The sequence below is a fragment of the Oncorhynchus nerka genome, linkage group LG26, assembly GCF_034236695.1.
Source record: "Oncorhynchus nerka isolate Pitt River linkage group LG26, Oner_Uvic_2.0, whole genome shotgun sequence".
In the NCBI taxonomy this organism is placed as follows: Eukaryota; Metazoa; Chordata; class Actinopteri; order Salmoniformes; family Salmonidae; genus Oncorhynchus; species Oncorhynchus nerka.
The window spans coordinates 49,159,414-49,185,516 of NC_088421.1; the positions used below are offsets into that span (position 1 = coordinate 49,159,414).

The following is a 26,103-nucleotide window of genomic DNA, read 5'->3' on the forward strand; positions in this document are numbered from 1 at the left end:
GGGTTTAACACAACAACATGTAGAATAAGTCTAGGGCTTTAACACCACAACAAACATGCAGAATAAGTCTAGGGGTTTAACACCACATGTAGAATAAGTCTAGGGGTTTAACACAACAACATGCAGAATAAGTCTAGGGGTTTAACACCACAACATGTAGAATAAGTCTAGGGGTTTAACACCACAACAACATGTAGAATAAGTCTAGGGGTTTAACACCACAACATGTAGAATAAGTCTAGGGGTTTAACACCACAACATGTAGAATAAGTCTAGGGGTTTAACACCACAACAACATGTAGAATAAGTCTAGGGGTTTAACACCACATGTAGAATAAGTCTAGGGGTTTAACACCACAACATGCAGAATAAGTCTAGGGGTTTAACACAACAACAACATGTAGAATAAGTCTAGGGGTTTAACACAACAACATGTAGAATAAGTCTAGGGGTTTAACACCACAACAACATGTAGAATAAGTCTAGGGGTTTAACACCACAACAACATGTAGAATAAGTCTAGGGGTTTAACACAACAACATGTAGAATAAGTCTAGGGGTTTAACACCACAACATGTAGAATAAGTCTAGGGGTTTAACACCACAACATGCAGAATAAGTCTAGGGGTTTAACACCACAACATGTAGAATAAGTCTAGGGGTTTAACACAACAACATGCAGAATAAGTCTAGGGGTTTAACACAACAACATGTAGAATAAGTCTAGGGGTTTAACACCACAACAACATGCAGAATAAGTCTAGGGGTTTAACACCACATGTAGAATAAGTCTAGGGGTTTAACACAACAACATGCAGAATAAGTCTAGGGGTTTAACACCACAACATGTAGAATAAGTCTAGGGGTTTAACACCACAACAACATGTAGAATAAGTCTAGGGGTTTAACACCACAACATGTAGAATAAGTCTAGGGGTTTAACACCACAACAACATGTAGAATAAGTCTAGGGGTTTAACACCACATGTAGAATAAGTCTAGGGGTTTAACACCACAACATGCAGAATAAGTCTAGGGGTTTAACACAACAACAACATGTAGAATAAGTCTAGGGGTTTAACACAACAACATGTAGAATAAGTCTAGGGGTTTAACACAACAACATGTAGAATAAGTCTAGGGGTTTAACACCACAACAACATGTAGAATAAGTCTAGGGGTTTAACACAACAACATGTAGAATAAGTCTAGGGGTTTAACACAACAACATGTAGAATCAGTCTAGGGGTTTAACACCACAACATGTAGAATAAGTCTAGGGGTTTAACACCACAACATGTAGAATAAGTCTAGGGGTTTAACACCACATGTAGAATAAGTCTAGGGGTTTAACACAACAACATGCAGAATAAGTCTAGGGGTTTAACACAACAACATGTAGAATAAGTCTAGGGGTTTAACACCACAACATGTAGAATAAGTCTAGGGGTTTAACACAACAACATGTAGAATAAGTCTAGGGGTTTAACACCACAACATGCAGAATAAGTCTAGGGGTTTAACACAACAACAACATGTAGAATAAGTCTAGGGGTTTAACACCACAACAACATGTAGAATAAGTCTAGGGGTTTAACACCACAACAACATGTAGAATAAGTCTAGGGGTTTAACACCACAACAACATGTAGAATAAGTCTAGGGGTTTAACACCACAACAACATGTAGAATAAGTCTAGGGGTTTAACACCACAACATGTAGAATAAGTCTAGGGGTTTAACACCACATGTAGAATAAGTCTAGGGGTTTAACACAACAACATGCAGAATAAGTCTAGTGGTTTAACACCACAACATGTAGAATAAGTCTAGGGGTTTAACACCACAACATGTAGAATAAGTCTAGGGGTTTAACACCACAACAACATGTAGAATAAGTCTAGGGGTTTAACACCACAACAACATGTAGAATAAGTCTAGGGGTTTAACACCACAACAACATGCAGAATAAGTCTAGGGGTTTAACACCACAACAACATGCAGAATAAGTCTAGGGGTTTAACACAACAACAACATGTAGAATAAGTCTAGGGGTTTAACACAACAACAACATGTAGAATAAGTCTAGGGGTTTAACACAACAACAACATGTAGAATAAGTCTAGGGGTTTAACACAACAATATGTAGAATAAGTCTAGGGGTTTAACACCACAACAACATGTAGAATAAGTCTAGGGGTTTAACACCACAACAACATGCAGAATAAGTCTAGGGGTTTAACACAACAACAACATGTAGAATAAGTCTAGGGGTTTAACACCACAACATGTAGAATAAGTCTAGGGGTTTAACACAACAACAACATGTAGAATAAGTCTAGTGGTTTAACACAACAACATGTAGAATAAGTCTAGGGGTTTAACACCACAACATGTAGAATAAGTCTAGTGGTTTAACACCACAACATGTAGAATAAGTCTAGGGGTTTAACACAACAACATGTAGAATAAGTCTAGGGGTTTAACACCACATGTAGAATAAGTCTAGGGGTTTAACACCACAACATGTAGAATAAGTCTAGGGCTTTAACACCACAACATGTAGAATAAGTCTAGGGGTTTAACACCACAACATGTAGAATAAGTCTAGGGGTTTAACACCACATGTAGAATAAGTCTAGGGGTTTAACACAACAACATGCAGAATAAGTCTAGGGGTTTAACACAACAACATGTAGAATAAGTCTAGGGGTTTAACACCACAACATGTAGAATAAGTCTAGGGGTTTAACACCACAACAACATGTAGAATAAGTCTAGGGGTTTAACACCACAACATGTAGAATAAGTCTAGGGGTTTAACACCACATGTAGAATAAGTCTAGGGGTTTAACACAACAACATGCAGAATAAGTCTAGTGGTTTAACACCACAACATGTAGAATAAGTCTAGGGGTTTAACACCACAACAACATGTAGAATAAGTCTAGGGGTTTAACAACACAACATGTAGAATAAGTCTAGGGGTTTAACACCACAACATGTAGAATAAGTCTAGTGGTTTAACACCACAACATGTAGAATAAGTCTAGTGGTTTAACACCACAACATGTAGAATAAGTCTAGGGGTTTAACACAACAACATGTAGAATAAGTCTAGGGGTTTAACACCACATGTAGAATAAGTCTAGGGGTTTAACACCACAACATGTAGAATAAGTCTAGGTGTCGCTGACATCCTGTTGTATTAACATTACATTTGAAACGTCATGAACAAATCTATGGACTTCCTGTCCCACGTTGTCTCCAGGACCTGGGTCACGTGGGTTCTGGCGAGGCGGTAGACGAGGACATCCCCCCTCCCACGGTGTCTCTGCCCAAACTGGCCGCCCTGCTGAGGGTGTTCAGCACCGTGGTGCGCTGCATCGGACAACGCTTCAACCCCATTAGAGGACCGCCCATCACACAGGCATACGTCTCTGATGTAAGGAGAGACACACACACACATCACACACACACACACACACACACACACCCATCACACACACCCCCATCACACAGGAGAGAGACACACACACACACACACACACACACACACACAGGCATACGTCTCTGATGTAAGGAGAGAGAGACACACACACACACACACACACACAGGCATACGTCTCTGATGTAAGGAGACACACACACACACACAGGCATACGTCTCTGATGTAAGGAGACACACACACACACACACACACACACACACAGGCATACGTCTCTGATGTAAGGAGAGAGACACACACACACACACACACAGGCATACGTCTCTGATGTAAGGAGAGAGACACACACACACACAGGCATACGTCTCTGATGTAAGGAGAGAGACACACACACACACAGGCATACGTCTCTGATGTAAGGAGAGAGACACACACACACAGGCATACGTCTCTGATGTAAGGAGAGAGACACACACACACACACACACACCCATCACACACACACATCACACAGGCATACGTCTCTGTAAGGCGAGATGGGGAGAAAGACACACAGACTCTCGTAATTAACCAGGCATATGTCACATAATTTGATCCCAACACAATCTTACCTCCTCCCTCTCTCCTTCCTCCCTCTACTCCCTCTCTCCTTCCTCCCTCTACTCCCTCTCTCTTTCCTTTCTCCCTCTGTCCTTCCTCCCTCTACTCCCTCTCCCCCTCTACTCTCTCTCTCCTTCCTCCTCTACTCTCTCCTTCCTCCCTCTACTCTCTCTCCTTCCTCTCTCTTCTCCTTCCTCTCTCCTTCCTCTCCCCTTCCTCTCTCTCCTTCCCTCCTCCTTCCTCCCTCTACTCCCTCTCTCCTTGCTCCCTCTCTCCTTCCTCCCTCCTTGCTCCCCTCTCTCCTTCCTCCCTCCTTGCTCCCTCTCCTTCCTCCCTCTACTCTCTCTCCTTCCTCTCTCTCCTTCCTCTCTCTCTCTCCTTCCTCTCTCTCTCCTTCCCTCTCTCTCCTTCCTCTCTACTCCCTTCCTCCTTTGCTCCCTCTCTCCTTGCTCCTCTCTCCTTTGCTCCCCTCTCCTTGCTCCTCCTCCTTGCTCCCTCTCCTTGCTCCTCTCCTCCTTCCTCCCTCTACTCCCTCTCTCCTTCCTCCCTCTACTCCCTCTCTCCTTCCTCCCTCTACTCCATCTCTCCTTCCTCCCTCTTCTACTTCCTCCCTCTACTCCCCCTCTCTCTCCTTGCTCCCCTCTCCTTCCTCCCTCTACTCCCCTCTCCTTCCTCCCTCTACTCCCTCTCTCCTTTCTCCCTCTACTCCCCTCTCCTTCCTCCCTCTACTCCCTCTCCTTCCTCCCTCTACTCCTCTCTTCTTCCTCCCTCTTACTCCCTCTCCTTCCTCCTACTCCCTCTCTTCTTTCTCCCTCTACTCCCTCTCTCTCCCTCTCTCCTTGCTCCCTCTCTCCTTACTCCCTCTACTCCCTCTTTCCTTCCTCCCTCTACTCCCCTCTCTCCTTCCTCCCTCTACTCCCTCTCTTCTTCCTCCCTCTACTCCCTCTCTCCTTTCCTCCCTCTACTCTCTCTCTCCTTCCTCCCTCTACTCCCCTCTCTCCTTCCTCCCTCTACTCCCCCTCTCTCCTTCTCCCTCTACTCCCTCTCTCCTTCCTCCCTCTACTCCCTCTCTCCTTTCCTCCCTCTACTCCCCTCTCTCCTTCCTCCCTCTACTCCCTCCTCGCCCTTCCTCCCTCTCTACTTCTTCCCTCTACTCCCTCTCGCCTTCCTCCCTCTCTACTTCTTCCCTCTACTCCCTCTCGCCTTCCTCCCTCTCTACTTCTCCCCTCTACTCCTCTCGCCTTCCTCCCTCTCTACTTCTTCCCTCCTCCCTCTACTTACTCCCTTTCTCCTTTCTCCTTCCTCTCTCTCTCCTTCCTCCCTCTACTCCCTCTCTCCTTCCCTCTCCTTCCTCCCTCTCTCCTTCCTCCCTTTCTCCAGGTTTTGAACCGGTTTTGGCGTGCGTGTCGACGGCCAAGCAGGTGTTGTTCTCTGAGCCGGTGTTGACGGGCGGGGAACGAGTGTGTGTGTCCTGCTGGTGAGCTTGGAGCCGTCCGCACAGCTGACCGACGCCGCCATCACCTACGGTCTGGACCAGCTGGATGCCTGCCGGGCCTGTGGCCCAGAGTACAGCCTGGCCGTCCTCAGCCTCATCACGTTGGTAAGAACTGGTTCTAATACTGGTTTGCATGCGGCCGGGGACTGGTTTTATACGGCCGGGGACTGGTTTTATACGGCCGAGGACTGTTTTTATACGGCCGGGGACTGTTTTTATACGGCCGGGGACTGGTTTTGTGAGCGGAAACTTGAATGTTGCGTCCAATATAGGCCTACATTCTGAAACATGTTGACAATTTTATGCATGTCTGCCCGAATGCAGAGAACTGGTTGGTCGTTCAACGCGTTGCCTCTCCTCCTAATAATAACCCCATATTGATTATCTCCTCTCTCTGTGTTGTAGATTGTGGAGAACTGGTTGGTCGTTCAACGCGTTGCCTCTCCTCCTAATAATAACCCCATATTGATTATCTCCTCTCTCTGTGTTGTAGATTGTGGACCAGATCAACACTAAGCTCCCAGCGTGGTTTGTGGAGAAGCTGCTGGCTCCAACATCACAGCTCCTGGAGCTACGCTTCAACAGGGACAGAGAGGTGGGTGTGTTTGTCAGGGATGTGACAAATGGAAACAGTTCTTGACTTTTAAACTGCAGTTAAAACGATAAGAAAAATGTGTAGAATTGTGACCTATGGGGCCAAATGAAGTTCCATCGACCACCACCATAGGCTGAATCTCAAACCCAACACTTGGGCCCCTAAGCCCTTGGTCTCTGATAAACACAGAGATGTAATGTTAGCTAGCTAGCTAAGGATTTTGGGCTCTGATAAACACAGAGATGTAATGTTAGCTAGCTGAGGATGTTGGGCTCTGATAACAGATGTAATGTTAGCTAGTTAAGGATGTTGTGCTCTGATAAACACAGATGTAATGTTAGCTAGCTAAGGATGTTGGGCTCTGATAACAGATGTAATGTTAGCTAGCTAAGGATGTTGGGCTCTGATAACAGATGTAATGTTAGCTAGCTAGCTAAGGATGTTGGGCTCTGATAACAGATGTAATGTTAGCTAGCTAGCTAAGGATGTTGGGCTCTCATAACAGATGTAATGTTAGCTAAAGCTAGCTAAGGATGTTGGGCTCTGATAACAGATGTAATGTTAGCTAGCTAGCTAAGGATGTTGGGCTCTGATAACAGATGTAATGTTAGCTAGCTAGCTAAGGATGTTGGGCTCTGATAACAGATGTAATGTTAGCTAGCTAGCTAAGGATGTGGGGCTCTGATAACAGATGTAATGTTAGCTAGCTAAGGATGTTGGGCTCTGATAACAGATGTAATGTTAGCTAGCTGAGGATGTTGTGCTCTGATAAACACAGAGATGTAATGTTAGCTAGCTGAGGATGTTGTGCTCTGATAAACACAGAGATGTAATGTTAGCTAGCTAAGGATGTTGGGCTCTTGCTCTCTCTCTCTCCAGGTGATGTCAGCAGCCCTGGGTGTGTACCAGTCTGTGTCTTCACTGACCCCCTCTGCTCTCTCCCCCCCACCCCCCCCCCAGGTGATGTCAGCAGCCCTGGGTGTGTACCAGTCTGTTTTGAGCCTGAAGAACATCCCCATTCTGGAAGCAGCGTATAAACTGGTTCTGGGAGAGATGGCCGCCGTGCCCTGTCCAGCCTTCTGGCCCCCCTGGGCCTCTCTCTCCGACCCCTGGTACCCTCCCCAACCCCCCCTCCACCCTTTCCCGGCATTCAGCATCCTGTCTTCGCCCCTCACCTCACCCCAGAGAGGGCAGAGTTCACCCTCATCTTCAACCTGTCAGCCCTCACCACCATCGGCAACACCAAGAACTCACTCATAGGGGTATGTTGGATTACCACACACACACACACACACACACACAATAATTTCTGGCCCAAATACCAAGAACTCACTGATAGGGGTATGTTGGATTTACCACACACACATACACATACACACACACACACACGCACATTTCTGGCCCAAATACCGAGCACTCACTCATAGGGGTATGTTACATAACACACACTGCACTACCATCAGCAACACCAAGTAACATGACTGAACTGTAACTTAAAATGTACCTCTGGCTTGTCTCTCCTCCCTCTCCCTCTGCCCCCTCTCCCTCTCCCTGCCCCCTTTCCCCCCTCTGCCTCTCCCTCTGCTCCCCCCCACTCTGTAGATGTGGGCTCTGTCTCCGACGGTGTTTACGTTTGTTGAGTCAGAACCTGATGTTGGTCCACTCTTGACCTGGCCGTCTACCACCCTGCTGTACAATATGCTGTGTTATATACCCTGTACTCACACTGTACCAGGTAACACACACTACCACCCTGTACTCACACTGTACCAGGTAACACACACTACCACCCTGTACTCACACTGTACCAGGTAACACACACTACCACCCTGTACTCACACTGTACCAGGTAACACACACTACCACCCTGTACTCACACTGTACCAGGTAACACACACTACCACCCTGCTGTTATATACCCTGTACTCACACTGTACCAGGTAACACACACTACCACCCTGTACTCACACTGTACCAGGTAACACACACTACCACCCTGCTGTTATATACCCTGTACTCACACTGTACCAGGTAACACACACTACCACCCTGTACTCACACTGTACCAGGTAACACACACTACCACCCTGCTGTTATATACCCTGTACTCACACTGTACCAGGTAACACACACTACCACCCTGTACTCACACTGTACCAGGTAACACACACTACCATTCTGCTGTTATATACCCTGTACTCACACTGTACCAGGTAACACACACTACCACCCTGTACTCACACTGTACCAGGTAACACACACTACCACCCTGCTGTTATATACCCTGTACTCACACTGTACCAGGTAACACACACTACCACCCTGTACTCACACTGTACCACAAAACTTCAATCTTTTTTAAACAGTTCACCACATTCTGTTGTCTTCTCTTTCAATCCTCTCTCTCTCCCCTCTGTTTTTCAGACATGATCACTTCATCTCGTCCAGCCTGTCCTCTTCCTCCCTTCTCTCTTGACGGGGCGGTCATCAGCACGGTAACCACGGCAACCAGGAAACACTTCAGCACCCTGCTGTCCCTGCTGGGAGCCCTGCTGAGGAAGGAGCAGCTCTACACTGAGGCCAGGTACACGCGTTATACATGTCTCACACACACACACACAGGTGTAGTTGAACGATAACTGTGGGTGGAATTATTGTCATCAAAAGGAGACTTCTTTACATTTCTTCAAAACAATCCAACTTGTATTATTTAATTAGTGCAGTAATGGAGCTTATTATTTAATTAGTGCAGTAATGGAGCTTATTATTTAATTAGTGCAGTAATGGAGCTTATTATTTAATTAGTGCAGTAATGGAGCGTATTATTTAATTAGTGCAGTAATGGAGCTTATTATTTAATTAGTGCAGTAATGGAGCGTATTATTTAATTAGTGCAGTAATGGTGCTTGTCAGCGACCCTGGATGTTACGAGACGCAGCATTTTATAGCAAAGTTCATCCATGACAAACAACAGATGTATGGAATGGGTCACGAGGTTAGGATTCATATATAAGAGATACTAATAATTCACAGCAGACAGTATCTGCGGTAAAGACTGTCCTTATTGTGTAGAGACCAGGTTCTGGCCCCCCAACTCCATACTGGAGCCATGTCCCCCTGGGGGACCCCAACTCCATACTGGAGCCATGTCCCCCTGGGGGACCCCAACTCCATACTGGAGCCATGTCCCCCTGGGGGACCCCAACTCCATACTGGAGCCATGTCCCCCCCAGTACAGAAACATTACCTCAGGCTCTGGAATGTGGTATCACCCAAAGACATGGTCAATCTCCTGTCAGTGTTAAATCTCCCAGAGGCCCATCCTCCGTAGAACACACACAGTGTTCTCAGAACCTCTGTTCTGTTGCATAAAACAACCATTTGATGCTATGACAGTATTATAACACAATCTCCCAGAGGCCCATCCTCCGTAGAACACACAGTGTTCTCAGAACCCTCTGTTCTGTTGCATAAAACAACCATTTGATGCTATGACAGTATTATAACACAATCTCCCAGAGGCCCATCCTCCGTAGAACACACACAGTGTTCTCAGAACCCTCTGTTCTGTTGCATAAAACAACCATTTGATGCCATGACCGTATTATAACACAATCTTGTAATTTCTCCACCATATAACCTAAACTAGTGTGTGTGTGTGTGTGTGTGTGTGTGTGTCTGCTCCAAACAGGAAGCTGTTGTTGACGTGGTCTCTGGAGATGTGCCTGATGATGAAGAGGTCTGATACCTACACCCCTCTCTTCTCCCTCCCCTCCTTCCACAAGTTCTGCAAGGGTCTGCTACACAACGGTAAATACTGTTTATCTATAGAGAGGGTCTGCTCCACAACGGTAAATACTGTTTATCTATAGAGAGGGTCTGTTCCACAACGGTAAATACTGTTTATCTATAGAGAGGGTCTGTTCCACAACAGTAAATACTGTTTATCTATAGAGAGGGTCTGTTCCACAACGGTAAATACTGTTTATCTATAGAGAGGGTCTGTTCCACAACAGTAAATACTGTTTATCTATAGAGAGGGTCTGTTCCACAACGGTAACTACTGTGGAACTATAGAGAGGGTCTGCTCCACAATGGTAAATACTGTCTATAGAGAGGGTCTGTTCCACAATGGTAAATACTGTTTAACTATAGAGAGGGTCTGTTCCACAACAGTAAATACTGTTTAACTATAGAGAGGGTCTGTTCCACAACAGTAAATACTGTTTATCTATAGAGAGGGTCTGTTCCACAACGGTAAATACTGTTTATCTATAGAGAGGGTCTGTTCCACAACAGTAAATACTGTTTATCTATAGAGAGGGTCTGTTCCACAACGGTAACTACTGTGGAACTATAGAGAGGGTCTGCTCCACAATGGTAAATACTGTCTATAGAGAGGGTCTGTTCCACAATGGTAAATACTGTTTAACTATAGAGAGGGTCTGTTCCACAACGGTAAATACTGTTTATCTATAGAGAGGGTCTGTTCCACAACGGTAAATACTGTTTATCTATAGAGAGGGTCTGTTCCACAATGGTAAATACTTGTTTATCTATAGAGAGGGTCTGCTCCACAACGGTAACTACTGTTTATCTATAGAGAGGGTCTGCTCCACAATGGTAAATACTGTCTATAGAGAGGGTCTGTTCCACAACGGTAAATACTGTTTATCTATAGAGAGGGTCTGTTCCACAACGGTAAATACTGTTTATCTATAGAGAGGGTCTGCTCCACAATGGTAAATACTGTCTATAGAGAGGGTCTGTTCCACAACGGTAAATACTGTTTATCTATAGAGAGGGTCTGTTCCACAACGGTAAATACTGTTTATCTATAGAGAGGGTCTGCTCCACAATGGTAAATACTGTCTATAGAGAGGGTCTGCTCCACAATGGTAAATACTGTCTATAGAGAGGGTCTGTTCCACAACGGTAAATACTGTTTAACTATAGAGAGGGTCTGTTCCACAACGGTAAATACTGTTTATCTATAGAGAGGGTCTGTTCCACAACGGTAAATACTGTTTATCTATAGAGAGGGTCTGCTCCACAACGGTAAATACTGTTTATCTATAGAGAGGGTCTGCTCCACAATGGTAAATACTGTCTATAGAGAGGGTCTGCTCCACAACGGTAAATACTGTTTATCTATAGAGAGGGTCTGCTCCACAACGGTAAATACTGTTTAACTATAGAGAGGGTCTGTTCCACAATAGTAAATACTGTTTAACTATAGAGAGGGTCTGTTCCACAACGGTAAATACTGTGGAACTATAGAGAGGGTCTGTTCCACAACGGTAAATACTGTTTAACTATAGAGAGGGTCTGTTCCACAACGGTAAATACTGTTTATCTATAGAGAGGTTCTGCTCCACAATGGTAAATACTGTCTATAGAGAGGGTCTGCTCCACAACGGTAAATACTGTTTATCTATAGAGAGGGTCTGCTCCACAACGGTAAATACTGTTTAACTATAGAGAGGGTCTGTTCCACAATAGTAAATACTGTTTAACTATAGAGAGGGTCTGTTCCACAACGGTAAATACTGTGGAACTATAGAGAGGGTCTGTTCCACAACGGTAAATACTGTTTAACTATAGAGAGGGTCTGTTCCACAACGGTAAATACTGTTTAACTATAGAGAGGGTCTGTTCCACAACGGTAAATACTGTTTATCTATAGAGAGGGTCTGTTCCACAATGGTAAATACTGTTTAACTATAGAGAGGGTCTGTTCCACAACGGTAAATACTGTGGAACTATAGAGAGGGTCTGTTCCACAACGGTAAATACTGTTTAACTATAGAGAGGGTCTGTTCCACAACGGTAAATACTGTTTAACTATAGAGAGGGTCTGTTCCACAACGGTAAATACTGTTTATCTATAGAGAGAGTCTGTTCCACAATGGTAAATACTGTTTAACTATAGAGAGGGTCTGTTCCACAACGGTAAATACTGTGGAACTATAGAGAGGGTCTGTTCCACAACGGTAAATAACTTAAATTCCCAGGTGTTCCAGAAATTCTAGATGAAATATTCCTCCTGATTCTGGGGGGTCTTCCAACCAGGATTTTCAGAACCTGATTCCTGCAGTGTGTGTGTGTGTTGACTCTGCTCTCTGTCGGTCTGCAGCCCTGAATGAGGACCCAGTCATCTGCCTCCAGACCTGCAACAGCCTTCAGGTCATCTCCTCCTCACTCAACACAGAGCTGCTGCAGAGGTAACACACACACACAGACACACACACACACACACACACACACACAGAGACACACACACACACAGAGACACACACACACACGCACGCACACGCACGCACACACAAAACAACCCCTTATATACACACACACACACACACACACCTAAAACAACCCCTTATACATACACACACACACACACCTAAAACAACCCTTTACACACACACACACACACACACACCTAAAACAACCCCTTATACACACACACACACACACCTAAAACAACCCCTTATACACACACACACACACACCTAAAACAACCCCTTATACACACACACACACACACCTAAAACAACCCCTTATACACACACACACACACACCTAAAACAACCCCTTATACACACACACACACACACACCTAAAACAATCCCTTAAACAACCCCATACACAAAAGCATCAACCCAAAAGTGTGTATAACGTTCTGTCTGTCCTGTGCCTCCTAGGTGTGTGGATGTTTGTCGTGTCCAGCTGGTGCACTCTGCGGTGAGGGTGAGGCAGGCGTACGGCAAGCTGCTGAGGACAATCCCTCTGGACGTGACACTCAGGTCAGCACACAACACAGACCGATCACCCTCCTCTATCCTCAATTACTGACTGGGGCTGCTCTAAGGCCGGGACCCTGTCGGTGACTGACTGCTCTAAGGCCGGGACCCTGTCGGTGACCGACTGCTCTAAGGCCGGGACCCTGTCGGTGACCGACTGCTCTAAGGCCGGGACCCTGTCGGTGACCGACTGCTCTAAGGCCGGGACCCTGTCGGTGACCGACTGCTCTAAGGCCGGGACCCTGTCGGTGACCGACTGCTCTAAGGCCGGGACCCTGTCGGTGACCGACTGCTCTAAGGCCGGGACCCTGTCGGTGACCGACTGCTCTAAGGCCGGGACCCTGTCGGTGACCTGAGGCCGGGACTGTCTAAGGCCGGGACCCTGTCGGTGACCGACTGCTCTAAGGCCGGGACCTGTCGGTGACCGACTGCTCTAAGGCCGGGACCCTGTCGGTGACCGACTGCTCTAAGGCCGGGACCCTGTCGGTGACCGACTGCTCTAAGGCCGGGACCCTGTCGGTGACCGACTGCTCTAAGGCCGGGACCCTGTCGGTGACCGACTGCTCTGAGGCCTGTCGGTGACCGACTGCTCTAAGGCCGGGACCCTGTCGGTGACCGACTGCTCTGAGGCCTGTCGGTGACCGACTGCTCTAAGGCCGGGACCCTGTCGGTGACCGACTGCTCTGAGGCCTGTCGGTGACCGACTGCTCTGAGGCCTGTCGGTGACCGACTGCTCTGAGGCCTGTCGGTGACCGACTGCTCTGAGGCCGGGACCCTGTCTGATCACGCCTTGTATCCCTCACATGTAAAGAACATTTCTGATTGGGCCGTGCAACGGTTTACCTTTTAAAAGGCACGGTGTCGACAGACTCATTCAATCCCGGCCTGACAATATTCAATGTTTTTCTTTTACCAAAGAGACCTGGTTAACGATGCCAGCTGGGTCACAATGCTACAAATAATTCCAAACATGAAAAAACGCACACATTCTGTCACATAGAAAACAAATAAACGAATATGTTTATTAAGTCACCTTCAAGTCAAACTTCAAGTAACTTGTCATTATCATAGCAGCAAAATGAATGAAATCGGCTATGCGCTCACTCATGGTCTGGTTTTTATCAGTCAAAACTTCAACTAATGTAAAAACGAATTGGGTGAGTTGCTTGAATTGTCTTTATATCTACACTGAGAATACCAAACACTATGAATACCTTCCTCATATTGTCTTTATCTACACTGAGAATACCAAACACTATGAATACCTACCTCATATTGTCTTTAACTACACTGAGAATACCAAACACTATGAATACCTACCTCATATTGTCTTTATATCTACACTGAGAATACCAAACACTATGAATACCTACCTCATATTGTCTTTAACTACACTGAGAATACCAAACACTATGAATACCTACCTCATATTGTCTTTATATCTACACTGAGAATACCAAACACTATGAATACCTACCTCATATTGTCTTTATCTATCTGTGTGACCTTAGTGTGTGTGTGTCTGCAGTAACCTTAATGTGTGTGTGACCCTGCGGTAACCTTAATGTGTGTGTGTGACCCTGCAGTAACCTTAATGTGTGTGTGACCCTGCAGTAACCTTAATGTGTGTGTGTGACCCTGCAGTAACCTTAATGTGTGTGTGACCCTGCAGTAACCTTAATGTGTGTGTGTGTGTGTGACCCTGCAGTAACCACAGCCACCCAGAGATAGAGGAGATCTCCTTGGTGGTCCGTCGTCACATGAGCCGCCCCCCCAGCAGCACCTTTCACCCCCAGGACTTCAGTGACCTCATCAGCTTCATCCTCTATGGCAGCCAGCACCGCGGAGGGTAGGCTTCCTGGCTCTGGGGGGGGGGGGGATCCTTCTGCTAATGTGTGTGTCGTGGGTCCCGTGTGCCTCAGTTGGTAGAGCTTGGGGCTTACAACGCCAGGGTTGTGGGTTCGATTCGCATGAGGGACCAGAATGGGGAAGGGGAAACTGTGTGTGTGTGTGTTCTGCTAAGTTGTGTGTATGTGTGTGTGGATATATGCTAATGTGTGTTTTATCTGTGTTCCTACAGTAAAGAACCGTGGCTGGAGCGTCTGTACCACAGCTGCCAGCGCCTGGAGAAGCGCGAGGGTGTCTCGTCAGGTCGTGAAGGGGGTGTGTGTGTCTCCGGTGCGGGTGGCGGTGTGTGTGTACCGCGGGGTCTGCTGAAGACGGAGGCGGTGCTGTGGCAGTGGGCGGTGTGGGAGGCAGCTCAGTTCACAGTGTTGTCTAAACTCCGTACCCCGCTGGGACGGGCACAGGACACCTTCCAGACCATAGAGGGTACGGGCTGTTACACACACTAAAACACACACACACACCCACACACACTAAAACACACACCCACACACACTAAAACACACACCCACACACACTAAAACACACTAACACACACACACACACTAACACACACACACACACTAACACACGCACACACTAAAACACACACACACACACTCAAAAACACACACACACTTAGTCCAGAGTTTTCCCCATGATTTTTTTAAACATGTTGATAAGGTGGGGGAGGCCTGGAGAGGGGCTGTTCTTTGCATTTCTGAACCCCTGTAGCTCTGCCCCATGTAGCTCCGCCCCTGTAGCTCCTCCCCTGTATCTCCGCCCCATGTAGCTCTGCCCCTGTAGCTCTGCCCCTGTAGCTCCTCCCCTGTAACACTGATGTCCTGCCAGTTAGACCCGTAAACCAGGGGTGTGAAACTCATTTTCCCTGTGAGCCACATTTACTTTTCAGCAAGTTCCGGAGGGCCACACTGAAAATGTTATTTCTTTCACTGTCAAAATGGTTTGGGGAATTTCCGATGCTCCCTGACGGTCTAGGTTTCAGATCGGTGATAAGTCTGTTAGCCAGCTGGACACAGTCATGAAACTGTACCAAATGCAGGTCCATTATAATTTCTACACAGTTTACATTTGGTTTGAGTCATTTGAAAGTATATTGAGCCACCCCCCTATTCCATCCTATACACATTCTGGATTTACATGTTGCCTCTTTCAAGAACATATCCTTCCCTCTCTCCTCCCTCCCTCCTCCCCTTCCTCCATCCCTCCTCCCCTTCCTCCATCCCTCCTCCCCTTCCTCCATCCCTCCTCCCCTTCCTCTCCTCTCTCCTCCTCCCCTCTCCCCTCTTCCCTCCCCTCCCTCTCCTCCTCTCTCTCTCTCCTCCCCACCCTCCCTCTCCTCCTCTCCCTCCCTCCCTCCTCCACTTCCCTCTCTCCACTTCCCTCTCTCCTCTTCCCTCTCTCCTCCTCTCCTCTCCTCCTCCCCTCCCTCCCTCTCTCCCCCTCTCTCCTCCTCTCCTCTTCCTCCTCCCCTCCCTCCCTCTCTCCCTCTCTCCTCCCTCCTCCTTCCCTCCTCTCCCTCCCTCCTCTCTCCCCTCTCTCCTCCCTCTCCTCTTCCCTCTCTCCTCTCCTCTTCCCTCCTCCCCTCCCTCCCTCTCCCCTCTCTCCTCCTCTCCTCTCCCTCTCTCTCCTCTCCTCTTCCCTCCTCCTCTCCTTCTTCCTCCCTCCTCTCTCTCCTCTCCCTCTCCTCTTCCCTCCTCCCTCCCTCCTCCCCTCTCTCCTCCCTCCTCTCCAGGTATAATCCGCAGCCTGGCGGCCCACAGTCTGAACACTGAACAGGAGCTCAGCCAATGGAGCGGCGGCGACACAGACGACGGTCACCATAGCAACCAGCTGCGTCTGGCGCTGCTCTTGCAGTTCCTGGAAAACCTGGAGAAACTGATGTACAACGCCTACGAGGGCTGTGCCAATGCTCTGACCGCTCCACCCAAGGTACACACACCCCTACACACACACACCCCTACACACACACACCCCTACACTGTGAGATACTGATGTACAGCTCCTACGAGAGCTGTCCCAACGCTCTGACCACACCACCCAAGGCGCACGCACACCTACACACACACACAGATGTACAGCTCCTACGAGAGCTGTCCCAACGCTCTGACCACACCACCCAAGGCGCATGCGCGCACACACAGCCCCAAGTGGCCCCCAGCTCCTAATGTTAACTGTCTCTCTCTGTCTGTCTCTGTCTCTCTGTCTGTCTCTCTGTGTGTGTGTGTGTATCCAGGGTATCAGAACATTCTTCTATACCAACCGTCAGACCTGCCAGGATTGGCTGACTCGTATCCGCCTGGCCCTGATGAGGGTGGGGCTTCTGTCCGGCCAACCAGCAGTCACCGTGCGCCACGGCTTGGACCTGCTGACTGAGATCCAGAACAGCAGCACTCTGGTAACGGGAGGAGAGACGCACAGTCCCAGGCCTGTGTCCTAAACCACACCCTATTCCCTATATAGTGCACTACTTTTGACCAGAGCCCCAACTGAACCTATTGTACTTGACCACACAGAGAAACACACTCAGCATTACCTTGTTCCAACAGTCAGTCAACTGTTTTCAACCACGACCCCTTTACCTGAAGTTACTAAATACATCACCTGTAACTGACCCCCCCCCCATGTCTCCTCTCTGTAGGGTCCAGGTCTCCTCTCTGTAGGGTCCAGGTCTCCTCTCTGTAGGGTCCAGGTCTCTACTGGTCATCTGTAACTGACCCCCATGTCTCCTCTGGTCATCTGTAACTGACCCCCATGTCTCCTCTGGTCATCTGTGACTGACCCCCATGTCTCCTCTGGTCACCTGTAACTGACCCCCATGTCTCCTCTCTGTAGGGTCCAGGTCTCCTCTCTGTAGGGTCCATGTCTCTACTGGTCATCTGTAACTGACCCCCATGTCTCCTCTGGTCACCTGTAACTGACCCCCATGTCTCCTCTCTGTAGGGTCCAGGTCTCTACTGGTCATCTGTAACTGACCCCCATGTCTCCTCTGGTCACCTGTAACTGACCCCCATGTCTCCTCTGTAGGGTCCAGGTCTCCTCTCTGTAGGGTCCAGGTCTCTACTGGTCATCTGTAACTGACCCCCATGTCTCCTCTGGTCATCTGTAACTGACCCCCATGTCTCCTCTCTGTAGGGTCCAGGTCTCTTCTGGTCATCTGTAACTGACCCCCATGTCTCCTCTCTGTAGGGTCCAGGTCTCTACTGGTCACCTGTAACTGACCCCCATGTCTCCTCTCTGTAGGGTCCAGGTCTCTACTGGTCACCTGTAACTGACCCCCATGTCTCCTCTGTAGGGTCCAGGTCTCCTCTCTGTAGGGTCCAGGTCTCCTCTCTGTAGGGTCCAGGTCTCTACTGGTCACCTGTAACTGACCCCCAGGTCTCCTCTCTGTAGGGTCCAGGTCTCTACTGGTCACCTGTAACTGACCCCCATGTCTCCTCTCTGTAGGGTCCAGGTCTCTACTGGTCATCTGTAACTGACCCCCATGTCTCCTCTCTGTAGGGTCCAGGTCTCTACTGGTCATCTGTAACTGACCCCCATGTCTCCTCTCTGTAGGGTCAGGTCTCTACTGGTCACCTGTAACTGACCCCCATGTCTCCTCTCTGTAGGGTCCAGGTCTCTACTGGTCATCTGTAACTGACCCCCATGTCTCCTCTGGTCACCTGTAACTGACCCCCATGTCTCCTCTCTGTAGGGTCCAGGTTTCTTCTGGTCATCTGTAACTGACCCCCATGTCTCCTCTCTGTAGGGTCCAGGTCTCTACTGGTCACCTGTAACTGACCCCCATGTCTCCTCTCTGTAGGGTCCAGGTCTCTACTGGTCATCTGTAACTGACCCCCATGTCTCCTCTCTGTAGGGTCCAGGTCTCTACTGGTCATCTGTAACTGACCCCCATGTCTCCTCTCTGTAGGGTCCAGGTCTCTACTGGTCACCTGTAACTGACCCCCATGTCTCCTCTCTGTAGGGTCCAGGTCTCTACTGGTCATCTGTAACTGACCCCCATGTCTCCTCTGGTCACCTGTAACTGACCCCCATGTCTCCTCTCTGTAGGGTCCAGGTCTCTTCTGGTCATCTGTAACTGACCCCCATGTCTCCTCTCTGTAGGGTCCAGGTCTCTACTGGTCACCTGTAACTGACCCCCATGTCTCCTCTCTGTAGGGTCCAGGTCTCTACTGGTCACCTGTAACTGACCCCCATGTCTCCTCTGTAGGGTCCAGGTCTCCTCTCTGTAGGGTCCAGGTCTCCTCTCTGTAGGGTCCAGGTCTCTACTGGTCACCTGTAACTGACCCCCAGGTCTCCTCTCTGTAGGGTCCAGGTCTCTACTGGTCACCTGTAACTGACCCCCATGTCTCCTCTCTGTAGGGTCCAGGTCTCTACTGGTCATCTGTAACTGACCCCCATGTCTCCTCTCTGTAGGGTCCAGGTCTCTACTGGTCATCTGTAACTGACCCCCATGTCTCCTCTCTGTAGGGTCCAGGTCTCTACTGGTCACCTGTAACTGACCCCCATGTCTCCTCTCTGTAGGGTCCAGGTCTCTACTGGTCATCTGTAACTGACCCCCATGTCTCCTTTGGTCACCTGTAACTGACCCCCATGTCTCCTCTCTGTAGGGTCCAGGTCTCTTCTGGTCATCTGTAACTGACCCCCATGTCTCCTCTCTGTAGGGTCCAGGTCTCTACTGGTCACCTGTAACTGACCCCCATGTCTCCTCTGTAGGGTCCAGGTCTCCTCTCTGTAGGGTCCAGGTCTCCTCTCTGTAGGGTCCAGGTCTCCTCTCTGTAGGGTCCAGGTCTCTACTGGTCAGCTGTAACTGACCACCATCTCTCCTCTCTGTAGGGTCCAGGTCTCCTCTCTGTAGGGTCCAGGTATCTTCTGGTCATCTGTAACTGACCCCCATGTCTCCTCTGTAGGGTCCAGGTCTCCTCTCTCTAGGGTCCAGGTCTCCTCTCTCTCTAGGGTCCAGGTCTCCTCTCTCTAGGGTCCAGGTCTCTACTGGTCACCTGTAACTGACCCCCATGTCTCCTCTGTAGGGTCCAGGTCTCCTCTCTGTCAGGGTCCAGGTCTCTACTGGTCATCTGTAACTGACCCCCAGGTCTCCTCTGGTCATCTCTAACTGACCCCCATGTCTCCTCTGTAGGGTCCAGAGTTGGAGGCTCCTCTGGTGATGCTGGTAGAGGCTCTGTGTGAACTTCACTGTCCTGAGGCTATCCAGGGTTTAGCTGCCTGGAGTCTCACCAACACTGGCAAGAGTCTGGCTTGGGTCAGCTCTGTGGCACTACAGGCTGAGGGGCGGTAAGGAAAACCACCCCTGTGTGTGTGTGTGTGTGTGTGTGTGTGTGTGTCTCAAGTGGAGGCCAAGCTTAGTGTATTTAAGGGGCAATTCTTGACAGATTTAACTTTCTAAATGCTTCATGATCTTAGTTCCCATCAGATCCTAAAATATAAGCTTGTTTTATACAAATGTTTTGAATGAAAAAAAATATAAACAAACACTATACCCCCTTACCATGGTTACAACTGGAATGTTGCTCTATGATGTCATGGATGGTTACAACTAGAATGTTGCTCTATGATGTCATGGATGGTTACAACTAGAATGTTGCTCTATGATGTCATGGAAGGTTACAACTAGAATGTTGCTCTATGATGTCATGGATGGTTACAACTGGAATGTTGCTCTATGATGTCATGGATGGTTACAACTAGAATGTTGCTCTATGATGTCATGGATGGTTACAACTAGAATGTTGCTCTATGATGTCATGGATGGTTACAACTAGAATGTTGCTCTATGATGTCATGGATGGTTACAACTAGAATGTTGCTCTATGATGTCATGGATGGTTACAACTAGAATGTTGCTCTATGATGTCATGGATGGTTACAACTGGAATGTTGCTCTATGATGTCATGGATGGTTACAACTAGAATGTTGCTCTATGATGTCATGGATGGTTACACCTAGAATGTTGCTCTATGATGTCATGGATGGTTACACCTAGAATGTTGCTCTATGATGTCATGGCTGGTTACAACTGGAATGTTGCTCTATGATGTCATGGATGGTTACAACTAGAATGTTGCTCTATGATGTCATGGATGGTTACACCTAGAATGTTGCTCTATGATGTCATGGCTGGTTACAACTGGAATGTTGCTCTATGATGTCATGGATGGTTACAACTAGAATGTTGCTCTATGATGTCATGGATGGTTACAACTAGAATGTTGCTCTATGATGTCATGGCTGGTTACAACTGGAATGTTGCTCTATGATGTCATGGATGGTTACAACTAGAATGTTGCTCTATGATGTCATGGATGGTTACAACTAGAATGTTGCTCTATGATGTCATGGATGGTTACACCTAGAATGTTGCTCTATGATGTCATTGATGGTTACACCTAGAATGTTGCTCTATGATGTCATGGATGGTTACAACTGGAATGTTACTCTATGATGTCATGGCTGGTTACAACTGGAATGTTGCTCTATGATGTCATGGCTGGTTACAACTGGAATGTTGCTCTATGATGTCATGGCTGGTTACAACTGGAATGTTTGTTCTATGATGTCATGGCTGGTTACAACTGGAATGTTTGTTCTATGATGTCATGGCTGGTTACAACTGGAATGTTGCTCTATGATGTCATGGCTGGTTACAACTGGAATGTTGCTCTATGATGTCATGGCTGGTTACAACTGGAATGTTTGTTCTATGATGTCATGGCTGGTTACAACTGGAATGTTGCTCTATGATGTCATGGCTGGTTACAACTGGAATGTTGCTCTATGATGTCATGGCTGGTTACAACTGGAATGTTGCTCTATGATGTCATGGCTGGTTACAACTGGAATGTTGAGCTATGATGTCAATGATGGTTGGTCCTTAAATCCAAAGCTCTGTCTGTGAAGTTGAGTGGTTACATTTCTCCAGTCCCATCCCTCAGCTTTTTACCCAAACGGGGCAGTGAGTACGCTTTATTGTTTCAACTGCTGATTGACACTTTAAATGTAGTCAAGAAGCAGGTAGTACACACCTCTGTAGTCCATAGACCATATAGTAGCCCATATCTCTCTCTGTCAAGACCATATAGTAGCCCATACCTCTCTGTAAATACCCTATAGTAACCCATACCTCTCTCTCTGGAAATACCCTATAGTGACCCATACCTCTCTGTCAAGACCATATAGTAGCCCATACCTCTCTCTGTCAAGACCATATAGTGACCCATACCTCTCTCTCTGTCAAGACCATATAGTGACCCATACCTCTCTCTGTCAAGACCATATAGTAGCCCATACCTCTCTGTCAATACCCTATAGTAACCCATACCTCTCTCTCTGTCAAGACCATACAGTAGCCCATACCTCTCTCTGTAAATACCATATAGTAACCCATACCTCTCTCTCTGGAAATACCCTATAGTGACCCATACCTCTCTGTCAAGACCATATAGTAGCCCATACCTCTCTCTGTCAAGACCATATAGTGACCCATACCTCTCTCTCTGTCAAGACCATATAGTAGCCCATACCTCTCTCTCTGTCAATACCATATAGTAGCCCATACCTCTCTGTCAATACCATATAGTAGCCCATACCTCTCTCTCTGTCATGACCATATAGTAGCCCATACCTCTCTCTGTAAATACCCTATAGTGACCCATACCTCTCTCTGTCAAGACCATATAGTAGCCCATACCTCTCTCTGTCAATACCATATAGTAGCCCATACCTCTCTCTGTCAATACCCTATAGTGACCCATACCTCTCTCTGTCAATACCCTATAGTGACCCATACCTCTCTCTGTCAAGACCATATAGTAGCCCATACCTCTCTGTCAATACCATATAGTAGCCCATACCTCTCTCTGTCAATACCATATAGTAGCCCATACCTCTCTCTGTCAAGACCATATAGTAACCCATACCTCTCTGTAAATACCATATAGTAACCCATACCTCTCTCTGTAAATACCATATAGTAACCCATACCTCTCTCTGTAAATACCATATAGTAACCCATACCTCTCTCTCTGTCAAGACCATATAGTAACCCATACCTCTCTCTCTGTCAAGACCATATAGTAACCCATACCTCTCTCTGTCAAGACCATATAGTAACCCATACCTCTCTGTAAATACCCTATAGTGACCCATACCTCTCTGTAAATACCCTATAGTGACCCATACCTCTCTCTGTAAATACCATATAGTAACCCATACCTCTCTGTAAATACCCTATAGTGACCATACTTCTCTCTGTAAATACCCTATAGTGACCCATACCTCTCTCTGTAAATACCCTATAGTAACCCATACCTCTCTGTAAATACCCTATAGTAACCCATACCTCTCTGTAAATACCCTATAGTGACCATACCTCTCTCTGTAAATACCCTATAGTAACCCATACCTCTCTGTAAATACCCTATAGTGACCATACCTCTCTGTAAATACCCTATAGTGACCATACCTCTCTCTGTAAATACCCTATAGTGACAATACCTCTCTCTGTAAATAGCCTATAGTGACAATACCTCTCTCTGTAAATACCCTATAGTAACCCATACCTCTCTGTAAATACCCTATAGTGACCCATACCTCTCTCTGTAAATACCCTATAGTGACCCATACCTCTCTCTGTAAATACCCTATAGTAACCCTTACCTCTCTCTCTGTAAATACCCTATAGTAACCCATACCTCTCTGTAAATACCCTATAGTAACCCATACCTCTCTCTGTAAATACCCTATAGTAACCCATACCTCTCTCTCTGTAAATACCCTATAGTAACCCATACCTCTCTCTAGGTTTGAGAAGGCTGCAGTGGAGTACCAGGAACAGCTGTGTGCCGTGGCAGGGGATGGACTGTTCCATTAAGGGCCCGACCGCTCACTCCTCAAACTGGCGGGCCAGCTTAGCTCTAACACAGCCAGCCCCAAACACAACGGCAACGGTGAGACACACAGCTCTAACACAGCCAGCCCCAAACACAACGGTGAGACACACAGCTCTAACACAGCCAGCCCCAAACACAACGGTGAGACACACAGCTCTAACACAGCCAGCCCCAAACACAACGGTAAGACACACAGCTCCAACACAGCCCAGCCCCAAACACACTAACGATTGTGAGAGGACACAGCCAGCTCCTAACACAGCTCCCAAACACAGCCCAAACACAACGGTGAGACACACAGCTCTAACACAGCCAGCCCCAAACACAACTGGTGAGACACACAGCTCTAACACAGCCAGCCCCAAACACAACGGTGAGGCACACAGCTCTAACACAGCCAGCCCCAAACACAACGGGTGAGACGGTGGGACAGCTCTAACACAGCCAGCCCCAAACACACTGGTGAGACACACAGCTCTAACAGTCAGCCCCAAACACAGCGGTGAGGACACACAGCTCACAACACAGTCCAGCCCCAAACACGGTGAGACTTTGTAGTGAGGAGACACACAGCTCTAACACAGTTGACCCCAAACACTGGCAACGGTGAGACACACAGCTCTAACACAGCCAGCCCCAAACACACTGGCAATGGTGAGAAGACACACAGGAATAGGGGGACATTTCAGAGGCAACCACTAGCTGATAATAACCAGGTGTTCCCCTCTCTCTCTCCTCCCCCTTTCCTCTCTTCTCCTTCTGCCTCTCCCCTCCTCTCTCTCTCCTTCCGCCTCTCCCCTCCTCTCTTCTCCTCCCCTCCCCTCCCCTCTCTCTCTCCCTCCCCCTTTCCTCTCTCCTCCTCCCCTCCTCTCTTCCCATTCTGCCTCTCCTCTCTTTCTCCTTCAGGTGACTGCAGGAAGACGGTTCTCCTCCAAGTCCAATGAGTGTTCCTCCAGTGCTCAACCTCCTTGCCAACCAAAGGCATGCCAGTGCTATGTGGCCCTTGGCGATTGGTCCTCGGTGCAGGAGTGGCCAGCGTGCACGCCCTCAAGAAGAACCCTGGTAACCCTGCCTTGGCGCGTGCACCTGAAGACAGACTTCAACTGCGTACGGGCGGCTGAGCTGCTTCGGGACGGAGACTTCCCAGAATCCGTGCTCAGCTGGAGCTCCAGGCGGGGAAAGAGGCGACTACTGACATGCTCAACTCCACTACTGGCTCCAAGGATAAACTAGGTAGGAGGGAAGGGAGGGCTAAGACCTGGTCAACTCCCACCTCTACTGGCTCCAAGGACAAACTAGGTAGGAGGGGAGAGGGAGGACTAAGGCCTGGTCAACTCCACCTCTGGCTGGCTCCAAGGGACAAACTAGGTAGGAGGGAGAGGGAGGACTAGGCCTGCTCAACTCCACCTCTACTGGCTCAAGGACAAACTAGGTAGGAGGGGAGAGGAGGACTAAGGCCTGGTTTACTCCACCTCTACTGGCTCCAAGGACAAACTAGGTAGGAGGGGAGAGAGAGGACTAAGGCCTGCTCAGCTCTACCTGCTCTAAGGAATAAACTAGGTAGGAGGAGAGAGAGGACTAAGGCCTGAAGTCAACTCACCTCTACTGGCTCCAAGGATAAACTAGGTAGGAGGGAGAGGGAGGGACTAAGGCTGGTCCAGCTCCACCTCTACTGGCTCCAAGGATAAACTAGGTAGGAGGGGGAGAGGGAGGACTAAGGCCTGGTTTACTCCACCTCTACTGGCTCCAAGGACAAACTAGGTAGGAGGGGGAGAGAGAGGACTAAGGCCTGGTCAACTCCACCTCTACTGGCTCCAAGGACAAACTAGGTAGGAGGGGGAGAGAGAGGACTAAGGCCTGGTCAACTTCTACCTGCTCTAAGAATAAACTAGGTAGGAGGGAGAGAGAGAGAGAGAGAGGACTAAGGCCTGCTCAACTTCTACCTGCTCTAAGAATAAACTAGGTAGGGGGGAGAGAGAGAGGACTAAGGCCTGCTCAACTCCACCTGCTCTAAGAATAAACTAGGTAGGAGGGAGAGAGAGAGGACTAAGGCCTGCTCAACTCCACCTGCTCTAAGAATAAACTAGGTAGGGGGGAGAGAGAGAGGACTAAGGCCTGCTCAACTCCACCTGCTCTAAGAATAAACTAGTTAGGAGGGAGAGAGAGAGGACTAAGGCCTGCTCAACTCCACCTGCTCCAAGAATAAACTAGTTAGGAGGGGGAGAGAGAGGACTAAGGCCTGCTCAGCTCTACCTGCTCTAAGAATAAACTAGTTAGGAGGGAGAGAGAGAGGACTAAGGCCTGGTCAACTCCACCTGCTCCAAGACTAAACTAGGTAGGAGGGACAGG

At 48.0% G+C, this 26,103-nt stretch overlaps 1 protein-coding gene and 1 pseudogene across 1 annotated transcript in view; both read left to right on the forward strand.

Annotated features, from left to right (window-relative positions):
* Positions 1-26,103, forward strand: part of LOC135564907 (serine/threonine-protein kinase SMG1-like) — a 58,837-nt gene that overhangs the window by 3,751 nt on the left and 28,983 nt on the right. Inside the window, 16 exon segments of the mRNA XM_065010993.1 lie at positions 3,272-3,383; positions 5,430-5,507; positions 5,510-5,649; positions 6,038-6,139; positions 7,100-7,202; positions 7,238-7,401; positions 7,742-7,874; positions 8,564-8,723; positions 9,831-9,949; positions 12,276-12,363; positions 12,844-12,945; positions 14,651-14,791; positions 15,023-15,273; positions 16,583-16,779; positions 17,084-17,245; positions 19,985-20,139. Coding sequence (XP_064867065.1) covers positions 3,272-3,383; positions 5,430-5,507; positions 5,510-5,649; positions 6,038-6,139; positions 7,100-7,202; positions 7,238-7,401; positions 7,742-7,874; positions 8,564-8,723; positions 9,831-9,949; positions 12,276-12,363; positions 12,844-12,945; positions 14,651-14,791; positions 15,023-15,273; positions 16,583-16,779; positions 17,084-17,245; positions 19,985-20,139 — 2,207 coding nt within the window.
* The window catches only part of LOC135564971 (serine/threonine-protein kinase SMG1-like), an 8,912-nt pseudogene continuing 7,546 nt past the window's right edge, over positions 24,738-26,103 (forward strand).